At 46.4% G+C, this 18893-nt stretch overlaps 3 protein-coding genes across 3 annotated transcripts in view; all 3 read left to right on the top strand.

The window, feature by feature from the left end:
- The first annotated feature begins 1492 nt into the window (after nucleotides 1–1492).
- On the top strand, nucleotides 1493–4241 carry LOC115173166 (mucin-5AC-like). The gene is made up of 3 exons (XM_029731094.1): nucleotides 1493–3391; nucleotides 3758–3781; nucleotides 4021–4241. Exons 1-3 carry the CDS (start codon nucleotides 1810–1812, stop codon nucleotides 4239–4241), a joined length of 1827 nt encoding a protein of 608 aa, XP_029586954.1. The 5' UTR covers nucleotides 1493–1809.
- An 877-nt stretch (nucleotides 4242–5118) lies between these two features.
- LOC115173165 (mucin-5AC-like) lies at nucleotides 5119–7853 on the top strand. Its single transcript, XM_029731093.1, has 2 exons — nucleotides 5119–7783; nucleotides 7825–7853. Exons 1-2 carry the CDS (start codon nucleotides 5119–5121, stop codon nucleotides 7851–7853), a joined length of 2694 nt encoding a protein of 897 aa, XP_029586953.1.
- An 8-nt stretch (nucleotides 7854–7861) lies between these two features.
- LOC115173164 (mucin-2-like) overlaps nucleotides 7862–18893 on the top strand; it is a 38096-nt gene continuing 27064 nt past the window's right edge. The window contains exons 1-5 of the mRNA XM_029731092.1: nucleotides 7862–12331; nucleotides 12505–12963; nucleotides 14110–14568; nucleotides 15700–16158; nucleotides 18614–18865. Coding sequence (XP_029586952.1) covers nucleotides 8038–12331; nucleotides 12505–12963; nucleotides 14110–14568; nucleotides 15700–16158; nucleotides 18614–18865 — 5923 coding nt within the window. The 5' untranslated portion in view covers nucleotides 7862–8037. The remainder of the gene's footprint in view (nucleotides 12332–12504; nucleotides 12964–14109; nucleotides 14569–15699; nucleotides 16159–18613; nucleotides 18866–18893) is intronic.

Genomic DNA, 18893 nt, shown 5'->3' with positions numbered 1-18893 from the left:
GGCCGTAGAGCTCCGAGACAGGATTGTGTCGAGGCACAGCTCTGGGAAAGGGTACCAAAAATGTCTCCACCATTGAAGGTCCCCAAGAATACAGTGTCCTCCATCATTCTTAAATGGAAGAAGTTTGGACTATCAAGACTCTTCCTAGAGCTGGCAGCCTGGCCAAACTGAGCAATTGGGGGAGAAGGGACTTGGTCAGGGAGGTGACCAAGAACCCAATGTTCACTCTGACAGAGCTCCATAGTTCCTCTGTGGAGATGGGAGAAGCTTCCAGAAGGACAACCATCTCTGAAGCACTCCACCAATCAGGCCTTTATGGTAGAGTGGCCAGACAGAAGCCACTCCTCAGTAAAAGGTACATGACAGCCCACTTGGAGTTTGCCAAAAGGCACCTAAAAACTCTAAGACCATGACAAACAAGATTCTCTGATCTGATGAAGCCAAGATTGAACTTTTTGGCCTGAATGCCAAGTATCACGTTTGGTGAAAACCTGGCACCATCCCTAATGTGAAGCATGGTGGTGGCAGCATCATGCTGTAGGGACGTTTTTCAGCGGCAGGGACTGGGAGACTAGTCAGGATGGAGGGAAAGATGAACAGAGCAAAGTACAGAGAGATCCTTGATGAAAACCTGCTCCAGAGCACTCAGGACCTCAGACTGGGGCCATGGTTCACCTTCCAACAGGACAACGACCCTAAGCACACAGCCAAGAACACACAGGAGTGCCTTCGGGACAAGTCTCTTTCACGCCTACTCCCGTTCTCCCTTTCTTGTGCTCGAGGGCACCAGGCTGCCATTCATTAAGCACACCTGTCATCATCATTACATGCAGCTGCGCTCATTGGACTCACCTGGACTCCTTCCCTTTGTTGATTTCCTTGTCTATAACTGCAGCTCCCTGTGTCAGCATTAATGTCATTATGTGTTCATGTCCAGACGCTGTCCTGTCCTGTTCCAAGTCAGTTGATTATTAAATGTTCACTCCCTGTACCTGCTTCTCGTCTCTACCAGCATCGATCCTTACAGTCTTTGAATGTCCTTGAGTGGCCCAGCCAGAGCCTGGACTTGAACCCGGTCAAACATCTCTTCAGAGACCTATAAATAGCAGTGCAGCGACTCTCCCCATCCAACCTGACAGAGCTTGAGAGGATCTGCAAAGAAGAATGGGAGAAACTCCCCAAATACAGGTGTGCCAAGCTTGTAGCGTCATACCCAAGAAGACTCGAGGCTGTAATCGCTCCCAAAGGTGCTTCAACAAAGTACTGAGTAAAGGGTCTGAATTCTTTTGTTTGTAATAAATTAGCAAAAATGTCTAAAAACCTGTTTTTGTATTGTCATTATGGAGTATTGTGTGTAGATTGATGAGGGGGTAAAAAACAATTTAATCCAGTTTAGAATAAGGATGTAACCTAACAAAATGTGGAAAGAGTCAATGGGTCTGAAAACTTTCCGAATGCACTGTAGTGGGTTATGTCACATTTGGCATTGGTAATTATGTCACAGAGTTATGCCACATTTATAAAACCTTATAAAGCATGACATACAGTCATAGATGCTTCTTAACACATTTATGTAGTGCTTATGAAGGCTTTAACATAATTTAATGCGGGACTACTTATGACTGATTATGACAAATGACATTAGGTGTTATATAGATGTTATGAAGGATTTCTGAAAGCATACATAACGACACCTACAGTAAAGTGTTGCCTAATGTACTTCAAAGTCAATAAGGAGAGTGGCTACATATAATAATTATTTTGTTTACTTGAAAATAAGTGGAATTTATAACATACTGCACGCGGCTGATGAAGAGTAAGAGTAGAAAAATCGATACTGTACTCATCAAACATACTAACCATTCATCTCATAAATCAGTGTTCCTATTCTGGAATATCCATGGAGTTTCAACAATAACCACAGCCTCCAGAAAAGCAACTCCTTGTAAAAAACATGAAGCTCATTTGACCAGCACAACTAAAGCAGCTACCATGCCAACGAGATCTGCAGCTACTAAAAAACCTGCAGCACCTACAAGAACAACTTTAACTACAATAACAAACCCAACAATACCCAATACGGTAAAAACTGCAGCTTCAGCTATGAAAATAATTGTAGATCCTGCGACAACTACAACTGCTACAACTCCCACAACTGCAGCTTCTACTACAACAACTGGAGCTCCTACGACCATTAGAACTGCAGGAGCTCCTACAACAAAACCTGTATCTGCTTCCAGAACCACTACAGCAGCCCCTACTGCAACAACAACTGCAGCTCCGTCAACAACAACTTTAGGTACTTTCGAAAGCACAACAGCAGCTGCTACGACAATCACTGCAGCTTCAACGACATCTACAACAAGCCCCACAATACCACCTACAGCAACAACTGCAGCTTCTACTACAACAATAATTGTAGATCCTGTGACCACTAAAACTGATGCAGCTACTACGATAACCACAACTGTAGCTCCTACAGCAACCACACCAACAACTGTAGCTCCTACGACCACCACAACTGCAGCAACTGCTACAGAAATCACAACTGCAGCTCCTACAACAACCACAACAGAAGCTAGTACAACAACTGTAGCTCCAACGACCACTACAACTACTGTAGCTCCTACGACCACCGAAATTGCAGCTTCTACCACAACAACAGAAGCTCCTAAGACCACTACAACTACAGCAGCTCTTACAACAACTGTAGCTGCTTCCACAACCACTACTGTAGCCCCTATGGCAACAACAACTGCAGCTCCAACAACAACTTTAGCTACTATAGCAAGCACAACAGCAGCTGCTACGACAACCACTACAGATTCTACGACATCTACAACAAGCCCAACAGTACCCACTACGGCAACACCTTCAGCTCCTACAACGACAACTAAAGCACCTTTCACAACTGCAGCTCCTACTATAACAACTGTAGCTCCTACAACGCCAATCACAACTGCAGGTCCTACTACCATTTTAACTCCTAAAGCATCCACAACAGCAGCTAGTACAACAACTGTAGCCGCTACGACCACTACAAATGCAGCAGCTCCAACAACAACAACTGAAGCTGCTCCCACAACCACTACAGCAGCCCCTAGTGCAACCCCTAGTGCAACCACAACTGAAGCTTCTTCAAAAACAACTATAGCACCAACGACAACCACAACAACATCACCTTCGACAACTGCAGCTCCTACAACAACCACAACAGCAGCTAGTACAACAACTGGAGCTCCAACAACCACTACAACTGCAACAGCTCCAACAACACCAACTGTAGCTGCTTCCACAAGCACTACTGCAGCCCCTACAGCAACAACAACTGCAGCTCCTACTACAACCACTTTAGCTCCTACGGCCACCACAACAGCTCCTACAACAACAAATAAAGCTGCTTCCATAACAACTACTGCAGCCCCTACTTCAACAACAACTGAAGCTTCTTCAACAACAACAATATCACCAACGACAACCACATCACCTTCGACAACTGCAGCTCCTACAACGCCGATCACAATTGCAGGACCTTCTACCATTTTAACTCCAGCAAGTACAACAACTGGAGCGCTAACAACACCAACTGTAGCTGCTTCCACAAGCACTACTGCAGCCCCTACAGCAACAACTGCAGCTCATACAACAACAACTTTAGCAACTATAGCAAACACAACTGCAGCTGCTACGACAACTGCAGCTCCTACTACAACCACTTTAGCTCCTACGGCCACTACAACAGCTCCTACAACAACAAATAAAGCTGCTTCCACAACAACTACTGCAGCCCCTACTGCAACAACAACTGAAGCTTCTTCAACAACAACAATAGCACCAACGACAACCACAACAACATCACCTTCGACAACTGCAGCTCCTACAACAACCACAACAGAAGCTAGTACAACAACTGTAGCTCCAACGACCACTACAACTGCAGCAGCTGCTACAGAAATAACAACTGTAGCTCCTACGACCACCGAAATTGCAGCTTCTACCACAACAACAGAAGCTCCTAAGACCACTACAACTACAGCAGCTCTTACAACAACTGTAGCTGCTTCCACAACCACTACTGTAGCCCCTATGGCAACAACAACTGCAGCTCCAACAACAACTTTAGCTACTATAGCAAGCACAACAGCAGCTGCTACGACAACCACTACAGATTCTACGACATCTACAACAAGCCCAACAGTACCCACTACGGCAACACCTTCAGCTCCTACAACGACAACTAAAGCACCTTTCACAACTGCAGCTCCTACTACGACAACTGTAGCTCCTACAACTCCAATCAAAACTACAGCTTCTACTACGACAATAATTGCAGAACCTGCGACCACCACAACTGATCTAGCTACTACGACAACCACAACAGCAGCTCCTACAACAACAACCGAAACACCTACGACAACCACAACAACATCCTCTTCGACAACTGCAGCTCCTACTACAACAAATGCAGCTCCTACAACACCAATCACAACTGCAGGTCCAACTACCATTGTTACTCCTACAGCAACCACAACTGTACTCCCCACAGCAACCACAACAGCAGCTAGTACAACAACTGGAGCTCCAACAACCACTACAACTGCAACAGCTCCAACAACACCAACTGTAGCTGCTTCCACAAGCACTACTGCAGCCCATACAGCAACAACAACTGCAGCTCATACAAGAACAACTTTAGCAACTATAGCAAGCACAACAGCAGCTGCTACGATAACTGCAGCTCCTACTACAACCACTTTAGCTCCTACGGCCACTACAACAGCTCCTACAACAACAAATAAAGCTGCTTCCACAACAACTACTGCAGCCCCTACTGCAACAACAACTGAAGCTTCTTCAACAACAACAATAGCACCAACGACAACCACATCACCTTCGACAACTGCAGCTCCTACAACAACCACAACAGAAGTAAGTACAACAACTGTATCTCCAATGACCACTACAACTGCAGCAGCTGCTACAGAAATCCCAACTGTAGCTCCTACGACCACCGAAATTGCAGCTTCTACCACAACAACAGATGCTCCTAAGACCACTACAACTACAGCAGCTCCTACAACAACTGTAGCTGCTTCCACAACCACTACTGTAGCCCCTATGGCAACAACAACTGCAGCTCCAACAACAATTGTAGCTACTACAGCAACCACAACAGCAGCTGCTACGACAACCACTACAGATTCTACGACATCTACAACAAGCCCAACAGTACCCACTACGGCAACACCTTCAGCTCCTACAACGACAATAATTGTAGATCATGCGACAACTACAACTGCAACAGCTCCAACAACACCAACTGTAGCTGCTTCCACAAGCACTACTGCAGCCCCTACAGCAACAACAACTGCAGCTCCTACTACAACCACTTTAGCTCCTACGGCCACCACAACAGCTCCTACAACAACAAATAAAGCTGCTTCCACAACAACTACTGCAGCCCCTACTGCAACAACAACTGAAGCTTCTTCAACAACAACAATAGCACCAACGACAACCACAACAACATCACCTTCGACAACCACAACAGAAGCTAGTACAACAACTGTAGCTCCAACAACCACTACAACTGCAGCAGCTGCTACAGAAATCAGAACTGTAGCTCCTACGACCACTGAAATTGCAGCTTCTACCACAACAACAGAAGCTCCTAAGACCACTACAACTACAGCAGCTCCTACAACAACTGTAGCTGCTTCCACAACCACTACTGTAGCCCCTATGGCAACAACAACTGCAGCTCCAACAACAACTTTAGCTACTATAGCAAGCACAACAGCAGCTGCTACGACAACCACTACAGATTCTACGACATCTACAACAAGCCCAACAGTACCCACTACGGCAACACCTTCAGCTCCTACAACGACAATAATTGTAGATCATGCGACAGCTACAACTGCAGCAGCTATAACAACAACAACTGTAGCTGCTTCCACAACCACTACTGTAGCCCCTATGGCAACAACAACTGCAGCTCCAACAACAACTTTAGCTACTATAGCAAGCACAACAGCAGCTGCTACGACAACCACTACAGATTCTACGACATCTACAACAAGCCCAACAGTACCCACTATGGCAACACCTTCAGCTCCTACAACGACAATAATTGTAGATCATGCGACAACTACAACTGCAGCAGCTATAACAACAACAACTGAAGCTGCTTCCTCAACCACTACTGCAGCCCCTACTTCAACCACAACTGAAGCTTCTTCTACAACAACCACAACAACATCCCCTTCGACAACTGCAGCTCTGACAACAACAAATGTAGGTCCTACAACGCCAATCACAACTGTGGATACAACTACCATTTTAACTCCTATGACAACCACAACCACAGCTCCGACCTCAAAAACTGTAGCTGCTTCCATAACCACTACTGCATTCCCTACTACAACCACAACGGAAGCTTCATCCACAACCACTACTGCAGCCCTTACTACAACCACAACGGAAGCTTCTTCTACAACAACTATAGCACCTACGACAACCACAACAACATCCCCTTCGACAACTGCAGCTCCTACAACAACAACTGTAGCTCCTACAACTCCAATCAAAACTACAGCTTCTACTACGACAATAATTGCAGAACCTGCGACCACCACAACTGATCTAGCTACTACGACAACCACAACAGCAGCTCCTACAACAACAACCGAAACACCTACGACAACCACAACAACATCCTCTTCGACAACTGCAGCTCCTACTACAACAAATGCAGCTCCTACAACACCAATCACAACTGCAGGTCCAACTACCATTGTTACTCCTACAGCAACCACAACTGTACTCCCCACAGCAACCACAACAGCAGCTAGTACAACAACTGGAGCTCCAACAACCACTACAACTGCAACAGCTCCAACAACACCAACTGTAGCTGCTTCCACAAGCACTACTGCAGCCCATACAGCAACAACAACTGCAGCTCATACAAGAACAACTTTAGCAACTATAGCAAGCACAACAGCAGCTGCTACGATAACTGCAGCTCCTACTACAACCACTTTAGCTCCTACGGCCACTACAACAGCTCCTACAACAACAAATAAAGCTGCTTCCACAACAACTACTGCAGCCCCTACTGCAACAACAACTGAAGCTTCTTCAACAACAACAATAGCACCAACGACAACCATAACAACATCACCTTCGACAACTGCAGCTCCTACAACAACCACAACAGAAGTAAGTACAACAACTGTAGCTCCAACGACCACTACAACTGCAGCAGCTGCTACAGAAATCACAACTGTAGCTCCTACGACCACCGAAATTGCAGCTTCTACCACAACAACAGATGCTCCTAAGACCACTACAACTACAGCAGCTCCTACAACAACTGTAGCTGCTTCCACAACCACTACTGTAGCCCCTATGGCAACAACAACTGCAGCTCCAACAACAATTGTAGCTACTACAGCAAGCACAACAGCAGCTGCTACGACAACCACTACAGATTCTACGACATCTACAACAAGCCCAACAGTACCCACTACGGCAACACCTTCAGCTCCTACAACGACAATAATTGTAGATCATGCGACAACTACAACTGCAACAGCTCCAACAACACCAACTGTAGCTGCTTCCACAAGCACTACTGCAGCCCCTACAGCAACAACAACTGCAGCTCCTACTACAACCACTTTAGCTCCTAAGGCCACCACAACAGCTCCTACAACAACAAATAAAGCTGCTTCCACAACAACTACTGCAGCCCCTACTGCAACAACAACTGAAGCTTCTTCAACAACAACAATAGCACCAACGACAACCACAACAACATCACCTTCGACAACCACAACAGAAGCTAGTACAACAACTGTAGCTCCAACAACCACTACAACTGCAGCAGCTGCTACAGAAATCACAACTGTAGCTCCTACGACCACTGAAATTGCAGCTTCTACCACAACAACAGAAGCTCCTAAGACCACTACAACTACAGCAGCTCCTACAACAACTGTAGCTGCTTCCACAACCACTACTGTAGCCCCTATGGCAACAACAACTGCAGCTCCAACAACAACTTTAGCTACTATAGCAAGCACAACAGCAGCTGCTACGACAACCACTACAGATTCTACGACATCTACAACAAGCCCAACAGTACCCACTACGGCAACACCTTCAGCTCCTACAACGACAATAATTGTAGATCATGCGACAGCTACAACTGCAGCAGCTATAACAACAACAACTGTAGCTGCTTCCACAACCACTACTGTAGCCCCTATGGCAACAACAACTGCAGCTCCAACAACAACTTTAGCTACTATAGCAAGCACAACAGCAGCTGCTACGACAACCACTACAGATTCTACGACATCTACAACAAGCCCAACAGTACCCACTACGGCAACACCTTCAGCTCCTACAACGACAATAATTGTAGATCATGCGACAACTACAACTGCAGCAGCTATAACAACAACAACTGAAGCTGCTTCCTCAACCACTACTGCAGCCCCTACTTCAACCACAACTGAAGCTTCTTCTACAACAACCACAACAACATCCCCTTCGACAACTGCAGCTCTGACAACAACAAATGTAGGTCCTACAACGCCAATCACAACTGTGGATACAACTACCATTTTAACTCCTATGACAACCACAACCACAGCTCCGACCTCAAAAACTGTAGCTGCTTCCATAACCACTACTGCATTCCCTACTACAACCACAACGGAAGCTTCATCCACAACCACTACTGCAGCCCTTACTACAACCACAACGGAAGCTTCTTCTACAACAACTATAGCACCTACGACAACCACAACAACATCCCCTTCGACAACTGCAGCTCCTACAACAACAACTGTAGCTCCTACAACTCCAATCAAAACTACAGCTTCTACTACGACAATAATTGCAGAACCTGCGACCACCACAACTGATCTAGCTACTACGACAACCACAACAGCAGCTCCTACAACAACAACCGAAACACCTACGACAACCACAACAACATCCTCTTCGACAACTGCAGCTCCTACTACAACAAATGCAGCTCCTACAACACCAATCACAACTGCAGGTCCAACTACCATTGTTACTCCTACAGCAACCACAACTGTACCCCCCACAGCAACCACAACAGCAGCTAGTACAACAACTGGAGCTCCAACAACCACTACAACTGCAACAGCTCCAACAACACCAACTGTAGCTGCTTCCACAAGCACTACTGCAGCCCCTACAGCAACAACAACTGCAGCTCCTACTACAACCACTTTAGCTCCTACGGCCACCACAACAGCTCCTACAACAACAAATAAAGCTGCTTCCACAACAACTACTGCAGCCCCTACTGCAACAACAACTGAAGCTTCTTCAACAACAACAATAGCACCAACGACAACCACAACAACATCACCTTCGACAACCACAACAGAAGCTAGTACAACAACTGTAGCTCCAACGACCACTACAACTGCAGCAGCTGCTACAGAAATCACAACTGTAGCTCCTACGACCACTGAAATTGCAGCTTCTACCACAACAACAGAAGCTCCTAAGACCACTACAACTACAGCAGCTCCTACAACAACTGTAGCTGCTTCCACAACCACTACTGTAGCCCCTATGGCAACAACAACTGCAGCTCCAACAACAACTTTAGCTACTATAGCAAGCACAACAGCAGCTGCTACGACAACCACTACAGATTCTACGACATCTACAACAAGCCCAACAGTACCCACTACGGCAACAACTTTAGCTCCTACAACGACAATAATTGTAGATCATGCGACAGCTACAACTGCAGCAGCTATAACAACAACAACTGTAGCTGCTTCCACAACCACTACTGTAGCCCCTATGGCAACAACAACTGCAGCTCCAACAACAACTTTAGCTACTATAGCAAGCACAACAGCAGCTGCTACGACAACCACTACAGATTCTACGACATCTACAACAAGCCCAACAGTACCCACTACGGCAACACCTTCAGCTCCTACAACGACAATAATTGTAGATCATGCGACAACTACAACTGCAGCAGCTATAACAACAACAACTGAAGCTGCTTCCTCAACCACTACTGCAGCCCCTACTTCAACCACAACTGAAGCTTCTTCTACAACAACCACAACAACATCCCCTTCGACAACTGCAGCTCCGACAACAACAAATGTAGGTCCTACAACGCCAATCATAACTGTGGATACAACTACCATTTTAACTCCTATGACAACCACAACCACAGCTCCGACCTCAAAAACTGTAGCTGCTTCCATAACCACTACTGCATTCCCTACTACAACCACAACGGAAGCTTCATCCACAACCACTACTGCAGCCCTTACTACAACCACAACGGAAGCTTCTTCTACAACAACTATAGCACCTACGACAACCACAACAACATCCCCTTCGACAACTGCAGCTCCTACAACAACAACTGTAGCTCCTACAACTCCAATCAAAACTACAGCTTCTACTACGACAATAATTGCAGAACCTGCGACCACCACAACTGATCTAGCTACTACGACAACCACAACAGCATCTCCTACAACAACAACCGAAACACCTACGACAACCACAACAACATCCTCTTCGACAACTGCAGCTCCTACTACAACAAATGCAGCTCCTACAACACCAATCACAACTGCAGGTCCAACTACCATTGTTACTCCTACAGCAACCACAACTGTACCCCCCACAGCAACCACAACAGCAGCTAGTACAACAACTGGAGCTCCAACAACCACTACAACTGCAACAGCTCCAACAACACCAACTGTAGCTGCTTCCACAAGCACTACTGCAGCCCCTACAGCAACAACAACTGCAGCTCCTACTACAACCACTTTAGCTCCTACGGCCACCACAACAGCTCCTACAACAACAAATAAAGCTGCTTCCACAACAACTACTGCAGCCCCTACTGCAACAACAACTGAAGCTTCTTCAACAACAACAATAGCACCAATGACAACCACAACAACATCACCTTCGACAACCACAACAGAAGCTAGTACAACAACTGTAGCTCCAACGACCACTACAACTGCAGCAGCTGCTACAGAAATCACAACTGTAGCTCCTACGACCACTGAAATTGCAGCTTCTACCACAACAACAGAAGCTCCTAAGACCACTACAACTACAGCAGCTCCTACAACAACTGTAGCTGCTTCCACAACCACTACTGTAGCCCCTATGGCAACAACAACTGCAGCTCCAACAACAACTTTAGCTACTATAGCAAGCACAACAGCAGCTGCTACGACAACCACTACAGATTCTACGACATCTACAACAAGCCCAACAGTACCCACTACGGCAACACCTTCAGCTCCTACAACGACAATAATTGTAGATCATGCGACAACTACAACTGCAGCAGCTATAACAACAACAACTGAAGCTGCTTCCTCAACCACTACTGCAGCCCCTACTTCAACCACAACTGAAGCTTCTTCTACAACAACCACAACAACATCCCCTTCGACAACTGCAGCTCCGACAACAACAAATGTAGGTCCTACAACGCCAATCACAACTGTGGATACAACTACCATTTTAACTCCTATGACAACCACAACCACAGCTCCGACCTCAAAAACTGTAGCTGCTTCCATAACCACTACTGCATTCCCTACTACAACCACAACGGAAGCTTCATCCACAACCACTACTGCAGCCCTTACTACAACCACAACGGAAGCTTCTTCTACAACAACTATAGCACCTACGACAACCACAACAACATCCCCTTCGACAACTGCAGCTCCTACAACAACAACTGTAGCTCCTACAACTCCAATCAAAACTACAGCTTCTACTACGACAATAATTGCAGAACCTGCGACCACCACAACTGATCTAGCTACTACGACAACCACAACAGCAGCTCCTACAACAACAACCGAAACACCTACGACAACCACAACAACATCCTCTTCGACAACTGCAGCTCCTACTACAACAAATGCAGCTCCTACAACACCAATCACAACTGCAGGTCCAACTACCATTGTTACTCCTACAGCAACCACAACTGTACCCCCCACAGCAACCACAACAGCAGCTAGTACAACAACTGGAGCTCCAACAACCACTACAACTGCAACAGCTCCAACAACACCAACTGTAGCTGCTTCCACAAGCACTACTGCAGCCCCTACAGCAACAACAACTGCAGCTCCTACTACAACCACTTTAGCTCCTACGGCCACCACAACAGCTCCTACAACAACAAATAAAGCTGCTTCCACAACAACTACTGCAGCCCCTACTACAACAACAACTGAAGCTTCTTCAACAACAACAATAGCACCAACGACAACCACAACAACATCACCTTCGACAACCACAACAGAAGCTAGTACAACAACTGTAGCTCCAACAACCACTACAACTGCAGCAGCTGCTACAGAAATCACAACTGTAGCTCCTACGACCACTGAAATTGCAGCTTCTACCACAACAACAGAAGCTCCTAAGACCACTACAACTACAGCAGCTCCTACAACAACTGTAGCTGCTTCCACAACCACTACTGTAGCCCCTATGGCAACAACAACTGCAGCTCCAACAACAACTTTAGCTACTATAGCAAGCACAACAGCAGCTGCTACGACAACCACTACAGATTCTACGACATCTACAACAAGCCCAACAGTACCCACTACGGCAACACCTTCAGCTCCTACAACGACAATAATTGTAGATCATGCGACAGCTACAACTGCAGCAGCTATAACAACAACAACTGTAGCTGCTTCCACAACCACTACTGTAGCCCCTATGGCAACAACAACTGCAGCTCCAACAACAACTTTAGCTACTATAGCAAGCACAACAGCAGCTGCTACGACAACCACTACAGATTCTACGACATCTACAACAAGCCCAACAGTACCCACTACGGCAACACCTTCAGCTCCTACAACGACAATAATTGTAGATCATGCGACAACTACAACTGCAGCAGCTATAACAACAACAACTGAAGCTGCTTCCTCAACCACTACTGCAGCCCCTACTTCAACCACAACTGAAGCTTCTTCTACAACAACCACAACAACATCCCCTTCGACAACTGCAGCTCCGACAACAACAAATGTAGGTCCTACAACGCCAATCACAACTGTAGATACAACTACCATTTTAACTCCTATGACAACCACAACCACAGCTCCGACCTCAAAAACTGTAGCTGCTTCCATAACCACTACTGCATTCCCTACTACAACCACAACGGAAGCTTCATCCACAACCACTACTGCAGCCCTTACTACAACCACAACGGAAGCTTCTTCTACAACAACTATAGCACCTACGACAACCACAACAACATCCCCTTCGACAACTGCAGCTCCTACAACAACAACTGTAGCTCCTACAACTCCAATCAAAACTACAGCTTCTACTACGACAATAATTGCAGAACCTGCGACCACCACAACTGATCTAGCTACTACGACAACCACAACAGCAGCTCCTACAACAACAACCGAAACACCTACGACAACCACAACAACATCCTCTTCGACAACTGCAGCTCCTACTACAACAAATGCAGCTCCTACAACACCAATCACAACTGCAGGTCCAACTACCATTGTTACTCCTACAGCAACCACAACTGTACCCCCCACAGCAACCACAACAGCAGCTAGTACAACAACTGGAGCTCCAACAACCACTACAACTGCAACAGCTCCAACAACACCAACTGTAGCTGCTTCCACAAGCACTACTGCAGCCCCTACAGCAACAACAACTGCAGCTCCTACTACAACCACTTTAGCTCCTACGGCCACCACAACAGCTCCTACAACAACAAATAAAGCTGCTTCCACAACAACTACTGCAGCCCCTACTGCAACAACAACTGAAGCTTCTTCAACAACAATAGCACCAACGACAACCACAACAACATCACCTTCGACAACTGCAGCTCCTACAACAACCACAACAGAAGCTAGTACAACAACTGTAGCTCCAACGACCACTACAACTGCAGCAGCTGCTACAGAAATCACAACTGTAGCTCCTACGACCACTGAAATTGCAGCTTCTACCACAACAACAGAAGCTCCTAAGACCACTACAACTACAGCAGCTCCTACAACAACTGTAGCTGCTTCCACAACCACTACTGTAGCCCCTATGGCAACAACAACTGCAGCTCCAACAACAACTTTAGCTACTATAGCAAGCACAACAGCAGCTGCTACGACAACCACTACAGATTCTACGACATCTACAACAAGCCCAACAGTACCCACTACGGCAACACCTTCAGCTCCTACAACGACAATAATTGTAGATCATGCGACAGCTACAACTGCAGCAGCTATAACAACAACAACTGTAGCTGCTTCCACAACCACTACTGTAGCCCCTATGGCAACAACAACTGCAGCTCCAACAACAACTTTAGCTACTATAGCAAGCACAACAGCAGCTGCTACGACAACCACTACAGATTCTACGACATCTACAACAAGCCCAACAGTACCCACTACGGCAACACCTTCAGCTCCTACAACGACAATAATTGTAGATCATGCGACAACTACAACTGCAGCAGCTATAACAACAACAACTGAAGCTGCTTCCTCAACCACTACTGCAGCCCCTACTTCAACCACAACTGAAGCTTCTTCTACAACAACCACAACAACATCCCCTTCGACAACTGCAGCTCTGACAACAACAAATGTAGGTCCTACAACGCCAATCACAACTGTGGATACAACTACCATTTTAACTCCTATGACAACCACAACCACAGCTCCGACCTCAAAAACTGTAGCTGCTTCCATAACCACTACTGCATTCCCTACTACAACCACAACGGAAGCTTCATCCACAACCACTACTGCAGCCCTTACTACAACCACAACGGAAGCTTCTTCTACAACAACTATAGCACCTACGACAACCACAACAACATCCCCTTCGACAACTGCAGCTCCTACAACAACAACTGTAGCTCCTACAACTCCAATCAAAACTACAGCTTCTACTACGACAATAATTGCAGAACCTGCGACCACCACAACTGATCTAGCTACTACGACAACCACAACAGCAGCTCCTACAACAACAACCGAAACACCTACGACAACCACAACAACATCCTCTTCGACAACTGCAGCTCCTACTACAACAAATGCAGCTCCTACAACACCAATCACAACTGCAGGTCCAACTACCATTGTTACTCCTACAGCAACCACAACTGTACCCCCCACAGCAACCACAACAGCAGCTAGTACAACAACTGGAGCTCCAACAACCACTACAACTGCAACAGCTCCAACAACACCAACTGTAGCTGCTTCCACAAGCACTACTGCAGCCCCTACAGCAACAACAACTGCAGCTCCTACTACAACCACTTTAGCTCCTACGGCCACCACAACAGCTCCTACAACAACAAATAAAGCTGCTTCCACAACAACTACTGCAGCCCCTACTGCAACAACAACTGAAGCTTCTTCAACAACAACAATAGCACCAATGACAACCACAACAACATCACCTTCGACAACCACAACAGAAGCTAGTACAACAACTGTAGCTCCAACGACCACTACAACTGCAGCAGCTGCTACAGAAATCACAACTGTAGCTCCTACGACCACTGAAATTGCAGCTTCTACCACAACAACAGAAGCTCCTAAGACCACTACAACTACAGCAGCTCCTACAACAACTGTAGCTGCTTCCACAACCACTACTGTAGCCCCTATGGCAACAACAACTGCAGCTCCAACAACAACTTTAGCTACTATAGCAAGCACAACAGCAGCTGCTACGACAACCACTACAGATTCTACAACATCTACAACAAGCCCAACAGTACCCACTACGGCAACAACTTTAGCTCCTACAACGACAATAATTGTAGATCATGCGACAGCTACAACTGCAGCAGCTATAACAACAACAACTGTAGCTGCTTCCACAACCACTACTGTAGCCCCTATGGCAACAACAACTGCAGCTCCAACAACAACTTTAGCTACTATAGCAAGCACAACAGCAGCTGCTACGACAACCACTACAGATTCTACGACATCTACAACAAGCCCAACAGTACCCACTACGGCAACACCTTCAGCTCCTACAACGACAATAATTGTAGATCATGCGACAACTACAACTGCAGCAGCTATAACAACAACAACTGAAGCTGCTTCCTCAACCACTACTGCAGCCCCTACTTCAACCACAACTGAAGCTTCTTCTACAACAACCACAACAACATCCCCTTCGACAACTGCAGCTCCGACAACAACAAATGTAGGTCCTACAACGCCAATCACAACTGTAGATACAACTACCATTTTAACTCCTATGACAACCACAACCACAGCTCCGACCTCAAAAACTGTAGCTGCTTCCATAACCACTACTGCATTCCCTACTACAACCACAACGGAAGCTTCATCCACAACCACTACTGCAGCCCTTACTACAACCACAACGGAAGCTTCTTCTACAACAACTATAGCACCTACGACAACCACAACAACATCCCCTTCGACAACTGCAGCTCCTACAACAACAACTGTAGCTCCTACAACTCCAATCAAAACTACAGCTTCTACTACGACAATAATTGCAGAACCTGCGACCACCACAACTGATCTAGCTACTACGACAACCACAACAGCATCTCCTACAACAACAACCGAAACACCTACGACAACCACAACAACATCCTCTTCGACAACTGCAGCTCCTACTACAACAAATGCAGCTCCTACAACACCAATCACAACTGCAGGTCCAACTACCATTGTTACTCCTACAGCAACCACAACTGTACCCCCCACAGCAACCACAACAGCAGCTAGTACAACAACTGGAGCTCCAACAACCACTACAACTGCAACAGCTCCAACAACACCAACTGTAGCTGCTTCCACAAGCACTACTGCAGCCCCTACAGCAACAACAACTGCAGCTCCTACTACAACCACTTTAGCTCCTACGGCCACCACAACAGCTCCTACAACAACAAATAAAGCTGCTTCCACAACAACTACTGCAGCCCCTACTGCAACAACAACTGAAGCTTCTTCAACAACAACAATAGCACCAATGACAACCACAACAACATCACCTTCGGCAACCACAACAGAAGCTAGTACAACAACTGTAGCTCCAACGACCACTACAACTGCAGCAGCTGCTACAGAAATCACAACTGTAGCTCCTACGACCACTGAAATTGCAGCTTCTACCACAACAACAGAAGCTCCTAAGACCACTACAACTACAGCAGCTCCTACAACAACTGTAGCTGCTTCCACAACCACTACTGTAGCCCCTATGGCAACAACAACTGCAGCTCCAACAACAACTTTAGCTACTATAGCAAGCACAACAGCAGCTGCTACGACAACCACTACAGATTCTACGACATCTACAACAAGCCCAACAGTACCCACTACGGCAACACCTTCAGCTCCTACAACGACAATAATTGTAGATCATGCGACAACTACAACTGCAGCAGCTATAACAACAACAACTGAAGCTGCTTCCTCAACCACTACTGCAGCCCCTACTTCAACCACAACTGAAGCTTCTTCTACAACAACCACAACAACATCCCCTTCGACAACTGCAGCTCCGACAACAACAACTGTAGGTCCTACAACGCCAATCATAACTGTGGATACAACTACCATTTTAACTCCTATGACAACCACAACCACAGCTCCGACCTCAGAAACTGTAGCTGCTTCCATAACCACTACTGCATTCCCTACTACAACCACAACGGAAGCTTCATCCACAACCACTACTGCAGCCCTTACTACAACCACAACGGAAGCTTCTTCTACAACAACTATAGCACCTACGACAACCACAACAACATCCCCTTCGACAACTGCAGCTCCTACAACAACAACTGTAGCTCCTACAACTCCAATCAAAACTACAGCTTCTACTACGACAATAATTGCAGAACCTGCGACCACCACAACTGATCTAGCTACTACGACAACCACAACAGCAGCTCCTACAACAACAACCGAAACACCTACGACAACCACAACAACATCCTCTTCGACAACTGCAGCTCCTACTACAACAAATGCAGCTCCTACAACACCAATCACAACTGCAGGTCCAACTACCATTGTTACTCCTACAGCAACCACAACTGTACCCCCCACAGCAACCACAACAGCAGCTAGTACAACAACTGGAGCTCCAACAACCACTACAACTGCAACAGCTCCAACAACACCAACTGTAGCTGCTTCCACAAGCACTACTGCAGCCCCTACAGCAACAACAACTGCAGCTCCTACTACAACCACTTTAGCTCCTACGGCCACCACAACAGCTCCTACAACAACAAATAAAGCTGCTTCCACAACAACTACTGCAGCCCCTACTACAACAACAACTGAAGCTTCTTCAACAACAACAATAGCACCAACGACAACCACAACAACATCACCTTCGACAACCACAACAGAAGCTAGTACAACAACTGTAGCTCCAACAACCACTACAACTGCAGCAGCTGCTACAGAAATCACAACTGTAGCTCCTACGACCACTGAAATTGCAGCTTCTACCACAACAACAGAAGCTCCTAAGACCACTACAACTACAGCAGCTCCTACAAACAACTGTAGCTGCTTCCACAACCACTACTGTAGCCCCTATGGCAACAACAACTGCAGCTCCAACAACAACTTTAGCTACTATAGCAAGCACAACAGCAGCTGCTACGACAACCACTACAGATTCTACGACATCTACAACAAGCCCAACAGTACCCACTACGGCAACACCTTCAGCTCCTACAACGACAATAATTGTAGATCATGCGACAGCTACAACTGCAG

The sequence above is a fragment of the Salmo trutta genome, chromosome 34 (genome assembly GCF_901001165.1).
Source record: "Salmo trutta chromosome 34, fSalTru1.1, whole genome shotgun sequence".
In the NCBI taxonomy this organism is placed as follows: domain Eukaryota; kingdom Metazoa; phylum Chordata; class Actinopteri; order Salmoniformes; family Salmonidae; genus Salmo; species Salmo trutta.
Note: the sequence above shows the minus strand (reverse complement) of the source record. Positions and strands in the feature narration are given on the sequence as shown.